This window comes from Lolium perenne, chromosome 5, assembly GCF_019359855.2.
Source record: "Lolium perenne isolate Kyuss_39 chromosome 5, Kyuss_2.0, whole genome shotgun sequence".
NCBI classification, from domain to species: domain Eukaryota; kingdom Viridiplantae; phylum Streptophyta; class Magnoliopsida; order Poales; family Poaceae; genus Lolium; species Lolium perenne.
The window spans coordinates 247,789-269,273 of NC_067248.2; the positions used below are offsets into that span (position 1 = coordinate 247,789).

The following is a 21,485-nucleotide window of genomic DNA, read 5'->3' on the forward strand; positions in this document are numbered from 1 at the left end:
CCCATTTGCCCCCCCCCCCAGTTTGGGCCAAGACAGTGCATTTTTTGTCCTCTGAGCCCATTTGCCCCCCCATTTAACCGGCCCAAGCTCCGCCACTGAGTACAACCGTACAAGTCGTGGAAGAGGTGTAGGCAGCCCATTCCTTGGAGGAATTCAGCTCGATTGTAGAGTTCGTTTGTAGCCTACCCGTATTACAGTACAAAGGAAGAGACCAAGATTTGGTGATAAAAATACAGAGAACTTTTGCCTACTGAACTTTTGCCGCCGGTACCCTCACCTACGTCCTGGAGCACATCGCCGCCGGTAACCAGCCGCGCCTGACGATGCCATCGTGCCCCCCGCATGTTTCCTGGCGCTTCGGTGCGTCGTGGATGCCCAAGAGGATGGGCACCGGCTCGTCCTCCTCTTCGTCAGGACCCCGCCTGTCGTCCACACCCAGCTCCACGCCGCCGACGACACTGTTCTCTCGCGTCAAGGTGGAGATGAAGGAGACACCGCGTAGGAGGCCCAGCGACGACCTCATCCTTAACTCCGACCGCCACGTTCCGTCACCACCCCACGGCCATTTGAGCCTCGTCACACCGAAGACAGAGCCTGGCACCGACGGCGCGTCGTCGAAGAAGAAGAAGGCCCCGGCGATTGAGTTTTTTTTTTTTTGCCTCCATTCGACGCTAAAGGCATATAGGGTTTCCGTCTCGTCCTACAAAGGCTCCTCCCGCCGCCCCAACCCAGAAGCGTCCAAAACTTCCCTCCCCCACCACAGCCAGGCTTTCGTTCCTGCGCTCGGCTAACCCCTCCCCAAACCCTAACCACCTCCCGCCGGCCGAGTAGATCTCTCCGCCGTTGCCCGAGAGGGGCGGCGCGCGAGGTGGAGCCCTCCCTGATGGCGACGGGGGTCGCGCAGGTGGAGGTCGAGCAGCGGCTGCGCGACATCGGCGCCCGCCTCGGCTCGCTCCCGGCCACCAGCGAGGAGTTGCTCCCCAGGCCTAATCGAGGTGAGCGGCCGGCGCCCCCAGCGAGTTCGAATCCACCACTTGCTTTTGCTGCCGTTATTATCTCCCGCCCCCTTCATAGAACCGACGCGCACATCCACAAGCCCGTTCTCCAGTTTGGGAGTTACCCGTGCTATAGGGGGTTTAGCTCTAGATTGGATATGTACTCTCCGTGGTCTACCCTAGCCCTAGCTGGTTACTCATCTAACCTGGGGCTACGGTAAAGGCTGGCTATTTGTCTGGCTTAGAAACTAACAATTGCTGTTTCGTTTTCGCAGGAAGCACAAATCTGGTTGTCCAGGGTGGATCAGTCCCCGTCCGACACCATGACCGAGGCACTCAAGCCCACCATGGATGCTTTGGTTGGCAGTCAGCTACTAAACAACTCTTCCCAGGGCGTTAAGGTCGCTGTTGCCTGTTGCTTAACTAAGGTTACCAGGATCACCGCGCCAGAGCCCCCCTATGGGGATGATGTGATGAGGGTGAGTCTTCTTCTTCTTCTTCTTCTTCTTCTTCTTCTTCTTCTTCTTCTTTGTTTGATGAAACGGTGTTGTCTAGATGTACTTACGCTTCGTATTTACCTGGCTCCAGGATGTGTTTACAGTAGTTGTGCAGTCTTTTGCTAAGTTGGATGATACGGAAGGCCCCTTGTTTGCAAAGAGGGTTTCGATACTCGAAACCGTCGCAAAGGTGCAGTCCTGTGTCCTCATGTTGGATCTTGATTACGATGACCTGATACTGCAAACGTTTGACCATTTCTTGAGCACCGTAAGGTATGGAATGTATTTCTCTGTTTATCTTTTGATTTCAATAGTTTCTATATAATTTGAGTATGGGAGATGCCAAAGGGATTAAGGAGAAGAGGTAATGTAGTTGTTTTCTTTACTTTGAAATAATATGGATGATGTCAAATGAATAGGGAGGGGATATAACCTAGTTGTCGGCTTTACTTTGAAAGTTGTATGGGTGATGGCAAATTGATTAGGGAGAGGATACACCATAGTTTTGGTCTCGACTTCGAGAGATCACTAGGATTGACTGCATCACGCACATGACATGATTATAGATGTAGTGTACACTGTACTACTTTTATGCGGAACACGATGTACCCATATGGCTATTATGATGTTTCAGTTTTGGCTTTGGTTATAATGTATCAGTGACTTAAATCGCCAACTCATTGGTCACACTGGCCCTAACACTGAAAACATTCATATTTAATCCTTCACTATTCTCGTGTAGCAACTTTTTTATATCCGTGTCAATAACTTGTGTTTTTGTTATAAAATTAGTCGCTAGATCCTTTACCCAGGATTTCCGAATTTTCATCCTATTTCACCTTTATTTTAGCTCCTGAACATTACTTAGGTCCAGTTCAGGCCACGTCATAAACAAGATGAGAAGCCATATCAAATATTTGTTATTTCTGTTGTTGCTATCTATTTATTGGTTCTGAACTTGCTATCATTTTGTCTCCAATATAATAAATGTGCAAAGTACACATGATTATTTGAATTGCTGCAATTTAGGTTGATACAACATCTCAGTATGTTTTTATGAATTGAAATTGATTTTGAATTAGGAACTTGGTAAGTCATAACAGATTGCTATTTCATGGATCTTATTGTTTGTGTGTGCGTGTGTGTTTTCTTGTGCATGCTACCTCTCTTGTGTGACATGTCTTTGTTTTATGTTGTTCATTTCTTCTATTTTTGTTAACTGCATTTTTTCTCTGTCTCATTCATTTGCTTGATTTATTTATTTCAGCTCATCACATCAAGAAAACGTCATCACCTCTATGGAGAAAATAATGATGGTTGTAATTAAAGAGAGTGAGCCTGTCCATCCAGCTCTGGCATCCTGCCTCCTTCGGTATCTTAAAAAGGAAAAGAAAGTAATATATCTAACACATTGTGAGCATTATTATATAATTCATTAATTCTTATCATCTTCACTAATCCTTTTAAACATGATTTTCCAGGATTCTCTTCCAGCATCTTTTATGCTTGCAGAGAGGATAGTAGGTCTATGTCCTGAGAAGTTAAAGCCGGCATTTGTTAAGTCACTTCAGGGTACTCCTTTAAATGTTTACAGCAAAACTGTTGCATCGTTGGTAGAAGGTTCTTCAGATACTGGAAGAGATGACGAAGTTGATGCTGTTGGAGAAGACACGGTCAGTTAAACTTCTAACAGTTCACAAATCATATTCAATTATTGACGAATTTATTATGGAAACTTGTTGACCGAACAGTTTTTATTTGTTGCTACATACACTTCATGCATTTATGTGTGTTAGTATTGAATGGGCAAGGCTGCTCTGCACAAAATTTCTTTTTTCACAAGAATGGTCAAGCTGGGTCGGCCAGTGCAATTTATTTCTTCTGGAATCCATTAAATTGTTTTGCTACTAGAAACTGGGTTATACAACATATCATACTTGAAAAGGTTTGCACTCTGTTCAACAAATTGTCCTTCCCTTCTCAACAAATTCTCCTTCCCTTTTCAACACAAAACCAGTATAACTGTCACTAGCACTAATATTTCCAGCTTGCGCGATGTAGTAATACAGGTTTCCATAATCATCCGTGTCAGACTCTAAGCTGCATGAGTTAGTCAAAAAGAGCGCTACAGTATATCCTCTACTCATTCTATTTCAGTGCACACGAAAAGGGAATCTAGGAGAAATGCAAATCTCACAGTGGAAAGTTTTTTGAATGCTTCATATCCCCTTTCACCTGGGAACGGCTTGTTACTCACTGGAAGTAATATAATAGGTTTCTGCCTTGTCGCCCAGAAGCGCAATACCTTTCGCTCTGCCTTGTCCGTTGTCCCTTACCTCGCTGTTCTGACGATGTGGTTTTGTTTGTGTTTGGTTCTCGCAGTCGACGGAGAAGAAGCTGGCGAACCCCATGCGGGACATCAAGAGGCAGAAGCTCGTCCACAGCAGCGCCTCCGAGGTAGAAATTTGCCCATCTATTTATCCTGTTCCTCTCCCCGTTGGTGCGGCGCGCGTGTGGGATTCATATTAGTTTTCGTCTAGATATTTTAGTATGCTGGCTGTTAGTTTTAGTTGAGTCTGGGATCAGCAGATTGTTCTACTTCGCTTGCAGCAATCTAGCGCTGTAGTTTGTGGAATTGTGAGCCAACGATGATCTAACCCTCCTCGTCTCCTCGACACTGAGCTATTCTATCTGTGGTTTTGTCGTGTGCTAGTAGGATATGCTTTCGATACTGATGCTGCTACCTTGTAAACACTATTTTTTCCGTTGCGACCAATCTTGTATGCTCCATTTCTGATAGATATAGAGTGACCTGAACTTATGTAATCTGAGTGGCACCATAGGCATTTCTCCTATGGTGTTTCAGTCCCCTAAATAATAAGAGTGGCACCGACCATTTAAGGGTAATTTATATGAGTTTGTCTTGTCAGCAAAATACTCCTTAATTGCAAATCATTGATGTATGTAGTATGAATCTTAGGTTGAACCATACTTTTTTAACTGCTTGGTCATACACAAGCATGCTGCATAGGGATAATGTGATACTCAGTAGCGTTATCCCTGCTTGGTCATATAATCATACTTTTTTAACTGCAATTATAAAATAATAATGTGATACAGTTATATAATCTGACTTCTTTTAACTGCAATAACTAGGCAGTGGACAAAACCGCCGCGGGCGTCCCGGAGTTAAACTCAGAAACTTGGTCTGCAGTATTTCTGCGTCTTGATGCCTCAGATGTGTACAAATGTCAGTTTTTATCACCTGTGTGGCGACGTATCATCCGGACGCCAGATTTTGTTGCTAGCTACAGGGACATGGCCCTCCAATCGCCCAATCAAATGTTTCTTTTTCGGAGCTATGCGGATCCATCTTTAGATGTCAATGGCTCTTTGGCCTGCTTCACTGACATTTATGGTCTTAATGAGACTCCCCATGGTCATTGCATCCTTCGTTCTAGTGAGATATTTCTTGCCGATGGAGCTGACACTTATCATGAAGATGATGATGACCGTACTGAAATGGAACTGAGTCGTGCTAATCAGGCTTATTATATTCATGACTCCTGTGAAGGAATGCTGCTGATATCGATGGGCACCAGATTGGTGGTCTATAATCCGTTTATCCGTCGGTGGGGGCGTCTCCCGGAGCTTGGGGATATCAAGTTGGCTGATGGTAAAACAATCTGTGCCTTCTTTGCCACTGGAGAAGCCAACAACAGGGAGTTTAAGATTCTTTATAGATCTACAGCTGCCTTCAACATCTATTCGCTGAACAACAAGACACACAAAGTAGTCCCCCACATTGATGAAATTGGTTCAGGCACTACACCGTTATCAACTTGTTTGGCAGATCGTCTCAGCTATGGTTTTTCTATGGCAGCTGTCAAGTTTGAGCACTGGTTGTGCTGGTATGACGGGGGTCATCATACTCACAGTGTATTGTTCTTTGATACCAAGACAGAAGTTTCAGCTTATTGATATTCCAGAGGTTGATGAAGAACTAACAGTGTTTCAGCTTCTAACTATGAAAGGGAAGCTTGCTGCTGTGTACAGTTGGAATCCTGACAACATTGATCTTCCAATTGAACAGCGTCTGATTGGTTGGCCAAGCTCCAGTATTGATGTGTGGGTACTTGACGACATGGCGGCTAGTTTATGGAGGAAGCATCTCAGTCTAGAACCACCTGGAACAACTTTTCTAAGGGCCAACGACTATATGGGTGACATCGAATATGGTGTCCTTTTAGTCAATGATGCTGAAACTGTATTGCTGCCCTGCATTCATGATCTATTAGTTTGTGGGCTTGACTGGTCTATTAGAAAGAAAATTAGAAAAGACAATCATCATGTGATTCCACTGTGCATATCTATTGAGCAAGGATTTGAGACACACTCTTGGCTTGATCAAACAGAGGTGCCTTTTGTCTTCAGCCAATCTGATGTAAGTGCAAAGTGGGAGCTTATAGCCACTACTACATTATGAAGAATTAAAGTTCCATATGTTTATGTATTTTTTTGTCCATGTGCATATTATGATTCAATCTTGTGTTTTAGACTGATCAAGATGCAATTGGAGACTCTTCTGAAGAGAGTTCTGGAGATGATGCTGATGGAGACGGCGATGGAGATGATGTTGATGGTGATGACGCTGGAGATGATGAGAGTCACGATGACAGTGATGAGGCTGATGGTGATGAGAGTCACGATGACAGTGATGACGCTGGAGATGATGAGAGTCACGATGACAGTGATGAGGCTGATGGTGATGAGAGTCACGATGACAGTGATGAGGCTGATGAGTCTGATTCACCTCCCTCTAAGAGGAGGAAATGATGTACTGTGAGGGAAACTATCCTTGTTACAATGGTGTCAACTTGTTAGAGGAAACAATCCTTGTTAGAGTGCTGTTGACTTGTTATCCAGCAGTACTATCCTGGTAATGATTGATTATCTGCTATCTAGATCATTACCAGGATAGCCTTGTGTGGGACAAGCCTTGTTAGAATGATGTCAACTTGTAGAAAACAATCCTTTTTAGAATGTTGTAGACTTGTTATCCAGTACTATCCTGGTAATGATTATCTGCTATCTAGATCTTTTACTGCTATATATCTGTGATATAAGCCCCGCTCTCAGGCTTGGTAGTGCTGGTGTCCTTAGCGGGGACGTTGGTGTCGCCGCCAATTCCCATCGTGTTCATCACCACATCCTTCGCCCCCACCGCCGCGCCCTTCACCGTCTCCCCTGCCTACAGACAGTATCTGCACAAAAGGAATCAGTAAGAGCGTGTTTCTACAAAGATTCAATAAACACTACGACTATACGAGCAGAAAGCAATAATGTACCTGTGCGAGGAGGTTGGCCGGTCTTGTCCACAGCGGTGTCCATGGCGTACTGCTTGGCGACCTCGGCAGTCTGCTTCGTGTCCATGGGCGGTGTCCACGGTGTACTGCGCGGCGCCGGACGCCTTCTGCTTGGCCGCCTCTGTCCCCGCCGCCTTGTCCTTGGCCTCGCAGCCCTTCTCCTTGGTCGCCTCCGCCGCGCCGCGGCCCTTGTCCATGGCGCGGCCCGTGGCGTCGGAGGCCACGTCCTTGGCCTCGTACGCCTTCTCCTTGGTCGCCTCCTTGGCGTCGCCGCTTCTATCCATGGCGTGGCCTGCGGCGTCGGACACCGTGTCCTTGGCATCCCGCGCCTTCTCCTGCGCCGAGCCCATCACGTGCCCCGTCTTCTCCTGCAATGTACGACGCGAAACCATCGTAAGTGCCTGAAAATTTGGCATGTCGACAAGGTGGGAGCGCGTAGGAAACTCACCTCGGCGCGGGCCTTGGCCTCCCCGTCGCGGTAGCTAGCCTGATCCTGTCGAGAAGCCATTCTTCGCAAGCTGATGCAGCAGGCTCAAAAGATACGAACAGAAACTGGATAGATCAACAGAAGTGTGCAAACCAAAAGCTGGATAGGATTCGAAGAGTGTACTTGGTTGCTTCGGACGTTGGCGATGCTGAGCTCTTTGCTGTGTGATGAGACGCTTCGTCGCCTGGTATCTTTATAGCGATCGAGCTGGAGAGGCGTCGGGGAACGTGTCGCGCCATGGCTTGTACATGAGTGCCACGTCGGGAGTAGGGGCGGAGCCAGGAAAAAAGGTCGCCGGGGTCAAAACACAAGTAGCACTTAATATACATATTTTAGAAACCGACATATATCTCTACTATATAATCTATACTACTATTAAAAGAGCAAACATGTTGCGGATACATTAAATTTGAGTCGTTCGATATCAGATCAACTGACCAGATCGTTCCAACGCGTTGAGCACCTCAACACACCTTTTCAGTTTTGTTATAATGACAAGAATTGCCATCGGTTAAAAAAACGGGCTGAGGCGGCGTGGTGCACGATGACGCCAAGAGCGAGGTCGCCGCACAGCTGCGGCATGGTGGCCTGGACGGCAAGGAGCGATGCCGATCGTATCGGACGGCAGGGTTCAGGCGCCCGCTTCCGGCTGGTTGGCTGCCAGTTTCCTCTATGTCTATAAGAAGTAATGCTTAGAATCCTACAAAACATGCTCACAGTAATCGCAGAAAGTGTTTTTTTTGTTTCCGCAAAATGTAGGTCTCGCTCATATTTGAGTTTTAGTTTTGCTAGATTGAAAAGTGAGTTTCTCCAGCAGCAGAGCAACATTGAGTGGTGCTCTTCTCTCTGGTTGGATGTACCCTGTTTAATGATAATGCCGTTGGTTTAGGTCATTTCTCGGAATTTACCAAAAATGGGAGGCCGATAGCTACTTGAATTCAAGTGGGTGACAATATCCAACCATTTTTTCTGGCTCTTCCAAAGGACAGAGGAACGGTCTCCAATGATGAGTTCCGGCACGAAATATGTTAGGTATATATTGATGTGTTTAAACACTTTTCTGACGGTTTGAAATGTTGTTTCACCGAAGAGAAATATGGTCCATACATTGGCATTAGTTTCCTCAGGAAGTACCTGGAATCTGAACTTTTACCATAGCCACTACTTGTGAGCAGAGATTTAATTGGCCAGTTTTCTTTCATTATTTGAGATATGTATCGTGTCAGTTATAAAATGGTTATGTTTCATGTATACACAACTTCATAACGACTAAAACAACCTCCAACCAGGGGAAGTTTATTGTTCCTGTGCATTGTATCTTATTTCTCCTGCTAGCTTATACTAAATAAATATTTAAGAATGTTTGCTTGCTACTGTTTCTATTATATTGGGCAGACGAAGTATATATGGGAAGAGAGCCAAGATACCTGCCTTCTTATTTGTTTCATCTCTATTAACTATTGTATGGATTTTTTTATTGGATTCTTGCAACTCAATCTTCATAAGTTCTCTATTTTTTCTATCTATAAATATATGTAGCTCTGTTAGCTTCTAAATTAGTTTTCACAAATACATACCTATAGAGAAGAGTCTGGGTAGCCTTCTTGCTTCGCAAAGACAAGCTTAGGCCTAAGACCAAAGAAGAAGAAGCACATTGGAACTTAGACATCGAAGCCGCAAGAGCCATCTATGCTGTGTATCAGCGGGAAAACTTTCTATTGCTGGCAAGGTATAGCATGGCCTGCCCCAGGTTGCAAGTCTCCAACAACAAATATCAGTTGCTGAAGGAAATGGAGAATTTTAAAAATAAGGAGATGTGAACCTGATATTATGACAAACCTAGACTTGCCCACTAGCTGATTCTGCTGAGAAGAAACTGAGAGAGTTTGCGACTTAAATAGATGTATGATCTAAGCAGAATGTGTTTCTCAATGGAGATCTGCTTCACCTGTTTCTTTGAAGTTCCATTTCCTCACCTTTTTTGGTGCCATCAGGTGCAGGATCTTATTTATCTTTCTTTCTCTGGATCTGATGTGACTTTGGAACCAGGAGGTTGAACAGCAATATAACCTGTTGTCTGGAGAGACATAGTAGGAGCCGGTTATAACCTCTAGTTAGTTCCTACTATTTGAGACCACCCGCAAATTACAGTGAGATTTGATATCTATTTTCACACGTAGATACTCTCCAAACAACAGAGTTCAACAGTAGTGCTACAAGAATCTTACAGAAATTGATACAACATCACAGGCGCGGCGTGCCGCTGCGCCAAAGCTTCCGAGTAAATCAATATGTTCAGTTTGAGTATCCTCCTCTGTTTCCAAATATATGCAATTCACTAATTAATTTCCAGCCTTACAATTCTGTTTCTAAAAACATGTCATCCTACAGTTTCAAGGACGCCTACAATGTATCTCTTCCTAAATACCCCCCGACCACTTAAAAACTCAAATTTTCCAAGAGAAAATAATACCATGATCATGCATGAGTGTTCACAAATAAGGTAAAACAAATGGAATAGCAAAAAAAAAAAATTGGTACTGCAGTACCAATTGTGTAGTCAAATTTTCTGATAGGAAGACCTCTAAACCAGATAAAACCATGTTAAATTGCAGCTAGTACACTTGACTAAGGATCAAAGATATTGGATAATCTCATATACCTGTAATTCTTCGTCCTCTGAATCAGGTTCTAAAACCAGAAGAATTGGCATCCTCTTTGTCAACTGTCGACAACCTTGGCACAGCACAAAATTCTCCACTGCATATGAATTGCATCTTAACCATGAACAACCTGAATTATCTCTAGGCATCACAATATAGGGGAGAGCTGGAGAGCTGGATCGTGTTCGATATTTTTAGGTTTGACATAAAAAGCAACATATTGGCGAGGACAATCTTGATCTTATTTCCAGCAGAAAGCTTACATTTAGTGTAAGAAGGTAAAATTACAATTAGACTACAAAATACTTTATATACATGATTGTTCGTTTATTTGGCTATCTGCTTGCACCAGAAGCTCAACCCATCAAAGAAAAGGTGTTACACAAGAAAAATGCACACCTGAGGCATGTCCGATAGAAATAGGGTAAAAGTGCCCAGAGATTGCTTTGGGAGAGAATAACGATCTAATTTTCGAGATCATGGTTCATCCCCGAAGATCAAATTCTAGGTGTGTGAGATAGAAAGGTGGAGGAGACCGAACACACACCTTCTCGATCTTGGCAGGGTCGAGATGGGAGACCTAGCTCTAGCAGCGGATGACCCGTCCAGCGCTGCTGCAGCACGTCCTCATCCAGCGGAGCGGCGCATGGGGAGGGCCGTGGTGGCCTCATATAGCTTCGGCGTCATCCGCTCTCGGGCGCGTCCCCGCATGTCTCATCGCGGAAGAGGGAGAGAGGGTGGAGATCCGTAGAGCGGTGGGATGGCAGCGGCCTGCGGGCTGTGCTACTGCCGTGCCCATGTGGTGCGTTCATATGTCCATCTCTGAAACTGAAACCGACCTAAAAATCGACGCCGCCGACCGACCCTCCAGTCAACCAGCAGCCAATCCCCAAATTGCTTGCAGTAGGGCCCACGATAGAGACTTGCGGATCGCCTACAAGCGCTGGCAACCCTGGGAGCTTAGAGCTCTTTAGGATTTTGTCAGACCATAGCCCAGTGCGTGATTGACGATACATACCATAATTACCTCCGGCGTGGAAGATACCGTAATTAACTTCAGCGCGGATTGCGTGAGATAGTAGGATCACCACGTCGTGATTGATGATATACTGTACCATAATTAACTTTTTTTTAGATACATAGTACAAACGCAGACGCTCATATACACGCGCATACACTCACCCCTATGAACGCACACACGCACACCCTACCCCTATGAGCACCTCCAGAAGACTGAGCCGGCGGATTGGATCTTGAAATTGCCCCACAGGCGCCTCACTGTCGACGGGAACGTCGCCTCCCACTGAATGAATATTTCGCCTTTATGAGACACACAGATGTCAAACCTGGAGTTTGAACTCTGGTGGGCTGGGGGTACAACCACCCTGCTAACCACCCAACCTCAGGTATAATTAACTTGAGCGTGCACGATATTTGATGTGACTTGATCAGACGAAGCAGAAATAGGAGATTAGATTAAACGGTCTGGATGCTTTCAATGACGACCATCAAACGCGTTGAGTGACAAACGATCAACTCCAATATAATAGTATAGATAGATACTCCCTTAGTTGCAATGATAAAACTTTTTTTATATAGTTAAGCTAAATAAACTTTGAATAATTTTTTATAGAAAACTATTAATAACTTCAATATGATATATATATCATATGAAAGTATATTTCATGATGCATCTAACGATATTGATTTTGTATTGTGAATATTAATAATTTATTCTAAAAACTACGTCAAACTTTTCAGAGTTTGTCTTTTCAGAAAAAAAGTATAACCCTTATTCATCGGAATGGAGTACTTAATTAGAGAGCCATATGCATGCCCCTACCACCACCATGACATGCTAATTAATTAACTTTGCTAATGACGCCACATCAAGTCACAATTGTCACAAGATGGATGACAGAGGAACCAAACTGCATATGAGGCAGACATCATTATAGAAAGTTCGGATTGACCTGACATGCTACATTTCTGAAAGTTTCAAGCAGGGTGTGCAAAAGTTGAACCTTTCGTCTCTTTCAGCGGCAGAAAGTAGGGGGGAAATAATAATAATTATTATATGAAATGAAGAGCGTGTTGTGTCATCCCACGTGTGTGTTTCCATGCTATATTGCACAGCGCACCCTGAGTTTGACCAGAATTACAAGGATAAACCGGGGTTGGGTTGACCACGTGACCATGATCACTTGATTGTGCAAAGCCCGATAAAAGAAACGATTGATGACCAGGGAGCTTATTTTGCTTGGTGGGTATCAGTAAAAGTTGGTAACCATCGTATAATACACTTTACCAAAGTTTTACGCTATGATCATGTTTGATTTAGCGCATGTTTCAGTATGTAGTAATCAGTGTATTCTCAAGAACCAGAACATGTGCAGCGGTGTGCCGGTTTGTATGTTTTCAAAAGGAAAAGGATAGACATCCTGGTATCTACATCCTCTAATAATGCATATATTCATAAATACAGTACAATTTAACTGAAAGTAAAATGTTTTCGTGGAGTTCTGGTCCTGCGGAACACCGTCTTTCAGCCCTACGGTTCGTCATTCGGTGCTCTGGATTGTTCAACAGTTGTTGAAGCTAATGATGGTGGCACATCTAGGTGTTTTCTAGATCCGGTTTTATTGCGAGGCATGGCTGCCTTTCTGCATTCAAATACTTGTTTTTCACATATTAGGTTGGTCGGTTGGGGCCGCATTTTTTTAACTGTAGCACATGCAAATTCGGTCTTATCTAGTTTTCTTCATTGTAGTTATGTTGGCATGTCAAGATGCAAGATTTAGGCTTGATACACCGGATCAAGGAGCCTTGATGTATAATATTTATTTTAACTCTGTCATGGATCATATTCGATTAGTAGGTGGACACTAATACGGTACGACACAATGAGGTCATCCAAACCAAAGCTTGCCATGTGGCAACTTAAAAAGTTGAAGGGCCGCACTGGTGTCCTAATCGGACTGTAATTACGCACTAGTAGAGGGGCCGGACTGGGAGAAGGGAACCCGGAAGTAATAATAACAGAGGAAGGAAGCAGGGGAAAGGATCCAACACGTCAACCCATCGGCCACGCCACGCAACAAGAACAGGAACAAGAACACGAACACGAGCTGCCAAAAAGATTAGATTTCCCCTCGATACTCTTATTTCTTTGCCGAATCCGCCCTCTCCGCCGGCCAGTCCTCTCCTCCGTCCCTCCATCGCTCCGCCCGATCTGAACCCCTCAGACCCGCCTGATCAGATGGCGTCCAGCACCGGCGCCGGCAGCAAGATCCGCAACGCCAAGCTGGTGAGCCCGCCCTGATCCTGGCTTTACGTCCGTTCCGTTTCTCGGCTCCGGATGCAGGCGGCCAGGACGAGCACGCGTTACCTTTCTGGTCATCGGATTTAGGCTCATCTCGTCGCGGCTCGCTCCGTGCGTTCATGCTCGCCTATCATCTCGTTCGATTAGGAATACTAGCTGTGATCATCAAATTGATCTTTTTTTTTTTTGGGTGCTGCGAGGATTTACTTTGTTTCTCTCTGCCATACAATACTGACATATAATATATTTCTTCACTCGTTCTGTCGGATTCACCAGGTCCTTCTCGGTGATGTCGGCACCGGCAAGTCCAGCCTGGTGCTCCGGTTCGTCAAGGGCCAGTTCGTCGAGTTCCAGGTGAGCCTTCCCTCCTCGTCTGCCCGCATGCTTATGTATCTGTGTGTGCTGGTGGTGCTTAACTAACTCTGCCCGTCTGTTTGTTTGCTTGGCTGCAGGAGTCGACCATTGGCGCCGCCTTCTTCTCGCAGACCCTGGCCGTGAACGACGAGACGGTCAAGTTCGAGATCTGGGACACGGCCGGGCAGGAGCGCTACCACAGCCTCGCGCCAATGTACTACCGCGGCGCCGCTGCTGCTGTCGTCGTCTACGACATCACCAACGCGGTTAGTATGAGCAAGTGGAGCGTGTGTATGTCTTGCTTGAGAAATGAGTTTGTGGCAAATTTCTATTCGACAGTACAACACCACAGCCATGATTAGTATGAATTGCTTGTTAACTGGTAGTATGACACCACATGAGTCTGAATTACAGCGTCTAAATGACTTTTGCTTTGGAACCGAGTATGTAGCAAATACTGACTCGGTAGGATTGAAACCACGGCCATAATTTGCAGAAATTACTTGTGATTGGTACTTCTTCACTCACTCCTAGTACGTCTTTTCAATGGAAATGTCCTGGTGGGCTTGTTGTTTACTTTCCTTTCGAACAATAATATCTTGGTGGAGTGATATTTGTTTAAACGTAGTGTTGTCTTTTTTTAAACAAAAGGGGCTAACAGAGCCCCTGCCTCCTCCCCCAACTTAAAGCATAGATGATAAAACTTATGAAACATTTTGATCAAATCATTATCATTTGCACCCACTACCATGCACTATTTTCTAGAGAGCTATGCATGTTTGTCCTGACGACCATACGTGCTTCTTTATCCGAAGAATCAATCTGCAACTCAAATGTGATGATACAAAAATTGTAAGCACAGTTATCATTTTGCTGCCGTATAACTGTATGTAACTGTATTCTGGAAGATTAGTCCTGCACTAGTTCTGACAGCTTACACACTTTTATGTGCGGTCTCTGCCTGCTGACCGCTTTGTCTAAGTTGGACTGTATAGCGATTTCTGATTCGTATGGATCTATTGCTGTATATGCATAGTGCCCGTACGATTCAACAGACTGATCTCTCAAGGGACGTGCTACATTAACCTGCTGCTTCTGTGTATGTTGCCAAAGTTGCCTTGCTATACTTTAGATTCAGAACTGTAGTATGATGTTGTAGCAAACCTAAACAAACAAACCCTTGCATCTTGTGACTGAGCCAAATTCTGATCCAACCATTAGCACCCACTACCCTGCCCTGTTTGACAGAGCTATGCTTGTTTGTCCTGACGAACATATGAATCTTCAACTGAAATGTACTGACACTAAATTTATTAGCACAATAATAATTTTTGCTGAGCTGGCATATAACTTTAACTGTAATCTGGAAGAGAGTAGTTCTGACAGTTGAGCACCTTCCTGTGTGCTATCTGCCTGCTGACCTCTTACTCTAAATTGACTTTTTAGTGAGTACGGATGTATCGCTATATAAGGGTATAGGCATTGTAGCGGTTGTATGATCCAGCACGCTGATCTCTCATGGGATGTGCTGTTTTAACCCTACTTTTGCATATGTTGCCAAGTTGCTTTGCTAAACGAGAATTCAGACTGAAGTAAGGTGTAGTTCCAAATCACTTTGTTACTCCATGCCTGCATTTTGTGAGCAAGTTAAATGCAGAGAAGATGATGCTTCTTTGTTTGTTTGATTTTAGCAAAGTTATATAGTCTTTTGTGGGTTGTTATTTGACAACTACAAGGGAATCCTGATGAGGGTCTTATATATTGCTACCAATACTTAGTTATCTTAGGTTATATGTACTCCCACACAATGCATAGCTGGTGAACCACGACTTGACCTGCACCACATCCAAATTTAATTACGTACTGATTTGAACTGTGAAAATTCAAACCAACCCTGATTTGTTCCACAAGTCCACAAGCAAGTTTGAAGCCATTCTCATTTGCTCCTTATCCATATAGTGTACCTATTATGTAAAAGTAGGTGAATATATATTAGTTACTTATAACATCATCTTTCTACCTTACAGGCCTCTTTTACACGTGCAAAGAAATGGGTTCAAGAACTTCAAGCACAAGGTAATCATTTTACGCCTTTATGGTACTAATTTCTTTATTTGAGACTTGGAAATATGTATTTATGTGGCTATTGTTTGCTCAGAAAATTTGATCTTGTGAGTGCAAGGACAGCACTGCTAGTGCCTGGAGAGGGTGTTTTTGTGTAGATGTGCTGGCAGATGACAGTTTCTAAATCTAGATTGTTTCAATGCAGGAAATCCGAACACAGTAATGGCTCTTGCTGGGAACAAGGCTGATATGTTAGAGGCAAGGCAGGTGCCAGTTGAAGTATGTAACCCTGCTTCTTGAATCTCACTTCTAATTGTTTCCATGCCTTGACATCGTAACTTTCACAATTCTCTCTTACATGGCACTACCAAACCAGTAGCAGATTGCCCGTTTCTTATGTATATTTGGAGCTGTGTTCTCCGTGAAGCTAGAGAACAATGTTTAGGAAAAAAATCATTACTTTACATGAAATATCACAACTGAAAAAAAAATGTTATGCTTGAATTGCAAGAGGAGTATTATGCTGATTGGTTTAATCATTTGGGAGTTAATAAGCGACAAACCTGCAAACAAATGCATGCATCATTTTCAGCTTGTTTGGTTCTCGTAGTTTTTCATTACATGCGAGAGAACAACATTTTGGTTTCCTGTCATTGGGTTATTTGAACGGTTTATTAAGGGGTAAATTACTTGCGGTGCAGGAAGCAAAGACTTATGCTCAAGAGAATGGACTCTTCTTCATGGAAACATCTGCTAAAACAGCAGCCAATGTGAACGATGTGTTTTACGAGATCGGTGGGCATAAAATACTGTCATTCATTTTACTGTTGTCTGCATCCAAAAGAAGGAAAGTCCATTACTTGCTCCTGCAAATTTCTAATCACTACTTTGTTGGCACATCCGATTTCAGCGAAGAGATTGCTCCAGGGACAGCAGTCCCAGAACCCGCAGGCAGGGATGGTCCTCTCGCAGAGACCAACTGAGAGGATGGTGAGCAGTTCATCGTGCTGCTCGTCGTAAAATGTCCTGAAGAGACCGCTGCCAGGGACAGCTAACGGCCTTTGAAATCCACAGAAAATGTATATGCGCCGCAGATGATGATGATGATTGCGAAAAATGTGTATCCCTGCTTGCTACAGTTCTAGCCCTTGTTTCTTGTCATGTTCGTTCTGTAAATGTGAATAGTAGAATGTTTCTGCTGCAGATATTCAGATATGTTACTACAGTGCATTCCCATGTTCAAAAGTTTCTTAATGACCAGAGTGAATATTCACGCTTTGGTTTAATATGTTATATAATTGGCGCTTGAAACAAACCACAGAATTATTGGAATTGAAATTGTGCAATTTGTGACAATAAAATTGCTGATTCTATTCAGCACAATTTGTCACAAAAGTCATTAGTCAAGTAACAGAAGACAATTTTTTTTAATAAAAAGAACATCTTTGGTGATCCAAAGATACCAGAAGAGAATGAATAAAGGGAAGCCAAGCAAAGGTATAGATGCATATAATTTTTCCTTGTCAATTTTCGACAGGTTCATGTGAACACATTATTCCGACTGGAAATCAGTATGTGCCATATTCTTTTCTCTCTAATGTTATCTATGATGTTCAAATTCTTCATTCACTGGATGTAATCGTCGTTGTAGCTGTCGCTGATCACCGACACGAACCGCTCGAGCCATGGCAGCTGGTGGAGGTCCTTCATGGTGTCGACAACGTATGAGTCTGCGCATCGGGGCGGTGACTGACTCTGACTCGGGTGGTGGTCACCCCCAAGGCTGAACCCACCTGCGAGGAACCGCTGGATAAGCGCCAGCTGCGCCCTCTCCTGCTCCGAGTAGCCCTCGATGGCCGTGGGCATGCAGTCAAATGTGTCCCATGCCCAGATCTCGGACGCCTGGCATGACTGTGCCGCCGAGGGCTCGGCGATGCTATCTTCGTCCCAGAAGACACACTGGCATGTCTGCACGCCGCGGTTGTACTCCGCACCACAGGAGTAGCAGAACTCATGGCCACACCTGCCGAAGTTGCAAAGAGGACTTCAGCATGGAGGTTAAAACTAGAAAATTGCTTACAGAATTAAGTAGACTGGTACAGCAGAACTTAGTTCGACTTCTGCACATACTTGTCTAGAAACCTCATGAATCTCAGGGCATCTGAGGGTTAAACTGAAACAACCAAAAAGCTTTTATACAACCAGAAAGCATACCAGCAAGTCATATGGAAGCAGCCTTGCGTGAGCTCGATCATGCTTCGACACCCGTTGCAACGCCTCCATCTATTGTTCTGTGCCAACCGATGCAAAGACAAGTCTCCCGCGTCTCTGTCCTCAAGGGGCAGGCTCTGGTACTCATCGCAGCCCATCATGATGTGCCACGGCACTCCACAGTTGATACAGATATCCCCATGGCATTCTGGGCACTCGATGCAGTTGAGATCCGACTGACTAGACGAGCTTGCCCTCGAGAAGTGCTGGCTAAGGTCTAATAAAACCGAACAGTTCGGAAAGGGGCAATAAAATCTTTCCATCACCGACGTGCCAGCCATTGCAAAAGCCCTCTCCAGGGATTCGTAGCTGCTAACTGGCAGGAACGATTTACACTCACCAGCTGAAATGTGATATTTACACCTTAATTGCGGGCATCTTATAGGCAGCTTTGACGCGTGCAGCTTTTCCTCGACATAGGCTATCAAGCAGCTGTAGCAGAATGTGTGGGAACAGCCCACCTTGATCATCTGGGAACCCCGTCTTTCCTCGCAGCATATTGGGCAGGTGACGACCTCGTAGGGAGATACATACATGACGCCTATTGCTTCTTTGGCCAACTTCAAGGGCCTCTCGAGTTCGAAGCTAGGAAGCAGTATTAGATCGAAGTCTTCCAGCTTATCGACCAGTTCCAGAATCCTGTGTCCTAAAGCTACTAAAAGCTGGTCTTCGAGAATTTCAGCTTCTGCTATCTGTTGTGAAAAATAAGAAAATAAAGACTTGTTGAGTTTATCAAAATATGAAGAACGGGTAGTTAATTATCCAAACTAAAATAGCGCCGCGGAATAGAATGAACTATATAGCTTCTGTACAGACTACCTTAAATAGGGCACTGCATGCACATTCACTGCCTTTTCACTTTTTAGCACTCTGTTCCTCACATTATAATTCATACAAGATTTTCCATATTTCTGACTTGATATAACAATCTAACGGCTATGTATACACCTATTATTGACTAATTTGGAATAGCCACAAGGGGAAAAGGTCATTCATCGGAATTGTGGATTTCCAAGGATGATACAAATCATCCTGTGAAGTGTCATCACACCTCAAGAAAGCAACCATGATAGTCATTTTTATTAAACTGAAGAGTTAAGTGATTTTTTAAGATCAATTAAGTGACTCTTTTATTCTGATTAACAAAGACTGAACAAAGATCATATCAGTCAGTGAGCTGACTGAAACGAATTATCTCAATGTATTCAATTATACTGCAAGAATCAGAAACTCTTACCTGAAAGTACAACTTCTCCGAATTGGTGAAGGCGAAGATCTTCGTTATGCCATTCTGCAACGCAACAGACAGGCCATCCATCAGTGCCAGGTGCTCAGCCACCAGCTCGTCCACAAAGAAGTCGAGCTTCTTCTGCACCCTGAGAACAGGCACCCCTGGTGCCCTCTCCATCACCACGCCAATCCCAGACAGCTTCTTCCCCTCGGCGTCGTCCGAGCTCGACGACACGCCCTTGAAGAATAGGCGGACCGAGGTCTCGTTAAGCTCCTCGTCGGTGATGCCGGCCGTGAAGGACTCCTCCGTGTCCTCCCACTCCTCCTCGTCCCCGCAGCAGCTCCTGAAGTCGTCCTCTCCTCTCGGATTGTCGGCGAACCCGTCACTGGCAGACTGCCTCTCCTCCATCTTGGAATCCAATCCAGTCGAAATGCCCCTCACTCAAAAATCAGTTAGAAGGTCATTTCTTGCCCAATTTTGGCAATACTCATCCAATCGACCCCACGGATTGGGGAATCAGAAACTGGGGGCAAAAACGGCCAGGAGGCAAAAATCAGTCAGAAGGTCATTTCTTCCCCAATTTTGGCAATCCTCATCTTATCGACCCCACGGATTGGGGAATCAGAAACTGGGGGCAAAAACGGCCAGGAGGCACCAGGCGGAGCTCCACACCGCGAATTCCACTGCCGCGATGGCGAAATTGGCGGGGACGGCGACCAAATTCACCCAGATGCCGGAGCTCTCCACGAACCTCCAATTACTCATATATGCGCCACTCGATAATTCCAGCCTCGCGAGCAAAATTGGCCGCCACGAGCTCCAGTCGCTGAATCTGCAAGACAAAAATACCACGAACCATGACCAGAAATTAGAAAGTGTAGCTCCATCATCGACTTTGGGTGAACTCGGCCGGACAGATCTAAAAGATTTCGAGCAGTTGGTCAAAGGCTGCAGCTTCGAGCTCCAAAATTAAGAGCAAAAAAGTCGCTGACAGCAAGAGATATTCCCCCTCTCTCCCGTGCACCACAAAGAAAGAGGAATTTCCAAGAAAAAAATCGGGGATAAATCACACTCCCAGAACCGGCAATCAGTCAACAGTCCTCGAATTTCAGCTCGGAAAACAAGGGGAGAGAAAATCACCTGCGGGGGACGGGGTCACATGGAGTGCGGCGTCATCGTGGCCGACACGAGAGGGATGAGAAGCTGCGGCGGGTGAATGGGGACAAAGATGGAAGCTTTCCCTCTCGTCGGTGGGGAACGGGGAAGGTGGAGGTGCCTTCCGTGTGGCAGCGGTGGAAGAATCGATTCGGAGAGAGAGAGAGAATGAGGTGGAGTGCAGTTAAAGCAAGAACCCTAATTATTCCTTCTCATTACAGACCGTGTGTGTCGAATTATTGCCTCCATTTATTTCATTTTTACACTTTGATTAGAGCATCCCATCATATGGTGTAGGTGTAAAAAACCTGTCATATACACCACTTGGGTCCAAAAAATGATTCCCATCGGATGGTATAGGTGTAAAAAATGTGGTGACGGGGCGTGGTCTAATTTTATACCAGTGTTGTATATTTGGCCCAAGTGGTGCAAATATACACCACTTGGAGAGGTGGTGTAAAACCAACCGGCCGGCCACACGCCCGACCGCCGCGCCGCCATCGACGACTCGACCTAAATTCGGCCATCCGTAGCTCCCCCGCCGCCCGCCGACGTGTCCCCGTAGCCCGCCTCGCCCCGCCGCACCTCGTCGGACTGCCCCGCAAGGAGAGATGGCCGGAAACGCGTTGTCGCGACCGTAGCAGTCCACCGCCCGGCGGCACGATTCCGGCCGGATTCCGGCGCGCCACGCCCTTCTACAGCGGTATGTGGGGCCGCCCGAGCTAGGGTGGCGTCGATCTGCCGTCCGCGAGCCCCCGCGCGGCCAAGTGCGGCCGGAATCGACCGGGGATTGACCGGCTCCGCCTCGCGCCGCCGTCCGCCAACCCGTCGCCGCCGGCCTCGCCCGCCTCCCCTCGACGCCGCTAATATCCTATCGGCCTGCAGCTCCTCCGTCCGGCCTTCGACGCGCATGGGCACCATCGTCGAGCCCGCCTCCCATCGACGCACAACCGGTGTTCGACAGGAGGCCGAAGGTAGTTTCTTGATCATTTTCTCAATTTGATTGTGTTATTTTGATCTACTTTTTTGTGCTAGTTTGTTAATGGTAGAATTATGTTTTGTATAGATGTCCTTAAGCAA

At 45.4% G+C, this 21,485-nt stretch overlaps 4 protein-coding genes and 1 long non-coding RNA gene across 5 annotated transcripts in view; 3 read left to right on the plus strand and 2 right to left on the minus strand.

Annotated features, from left to right (window-relative positions):
• The window catches only part of LOC139831188 (uncharacterized), a 108,005-nt gene extending 96,745 nt beyond the window's left edge, over nt 1-11,260 (plus strand). Inside the window, exon 3 of the long non-coding RNA XR_011745851.1 lies at nt 11,152-11,260. This is a non-coding gene — a long non-coding RNA (uncharacterized lncRNA). The remainder of the gene's footprint in view (nt 1-11,151) is intronic.
• On the plus strand, nt 1,257-6,587 carry LOC127319792 (uncharacterized). Its single transcript, XM_051349773.2, has 7 exons — nt 1,257-1,474; nt 1,584-1,765; nt 2,760-2,886; nt 2,974-3,165; nt 3,875-3,949; nt 4,649-5,936; nt 6,050-6,587. The coding sequence occupies exons 1-6, from the start codon at nt 1,319-1,321 to the stop codon at nt 5,471-5,473; spliced, it is 1,557 nt and encodes a 518-aa protein (XP_051205733.2). The 5' UTR covers nt 1,257-1,318; the 3' UTR covers nt 5,474-5,936; nt 6,050-6,587.
• On the minus strand, nt 6,501-10,835 carry LOC127319793 (uncharacterized). The gene is given in 6 exon segments (XM_071819688.1): nt 6,501-6,743; nt 6,824-6,920; nt 6,922-7,226; nt 7,307-7,376; nt 7,469-10,105; nt 10,556-10,835. Coding segments are annotated over 5 exon segments (822 nt in total). The 5' UTR covers nt 7,675-10,105; nt 10,556-10,835; the 3' UTR covers nt 6,501-6,599.
• A 1,806-nt stretch (nt 11,261-13,066) lies between the features above and the next one.
• On the plus strand, nt 13,067-16,978 carry LOC127319743 (ras-related protein Rab5A). Its single transcript, XM_051349711.2, has 7 exons — nt 13,067-13,315; nt 13,607-13,684; nt 13,783-13,950; nt 15,712-15,760; nt 15,954-16,027; nt 16,450-16,543; nt 16,659-16,978. The coding sequence occupies exons 1-7, from the start codon at nt 13,268-13,270 to the stop codon at nt 16,766-16,768; spliced, it is 621 nt and encodes a 206-aa protein (XP_051205671.1). The 5' UTR covers nt 13,067-13,267; the 3' UTR covers nt 16,769-16,978.
• Nucleotides 16,979-17,225: 247 nt separating this feature from the next.
• LOC127319742 (E3 ubiquitin-protein ligase RSL1) lies at nt 17,226-20,593 on the minus strand. Its single transcript, XM_051349710.2, has 4 exons — nt 20,391-20,593; nt 19,257-20,082; nt 17,963-18,711; nt 17,226-17,771 (listed from the first exon to the last, which is right to left on the minus strand). The coding sequence occupies exons 2-4, from the start codon at nt 19,656-19,658 to the stop codon at nt 17,375-17,377; spliced, it is 1,548 nt and encodes a 515-aa protein (XP_051205670.1). The 5' UTR covers nt 19,659-20,082; nt 20,391-20,593; the 3' UTR covers nt 17,226-17,374.
• Nucleotides 20,594-21,485: the final 892 nt, after the last annotated feature.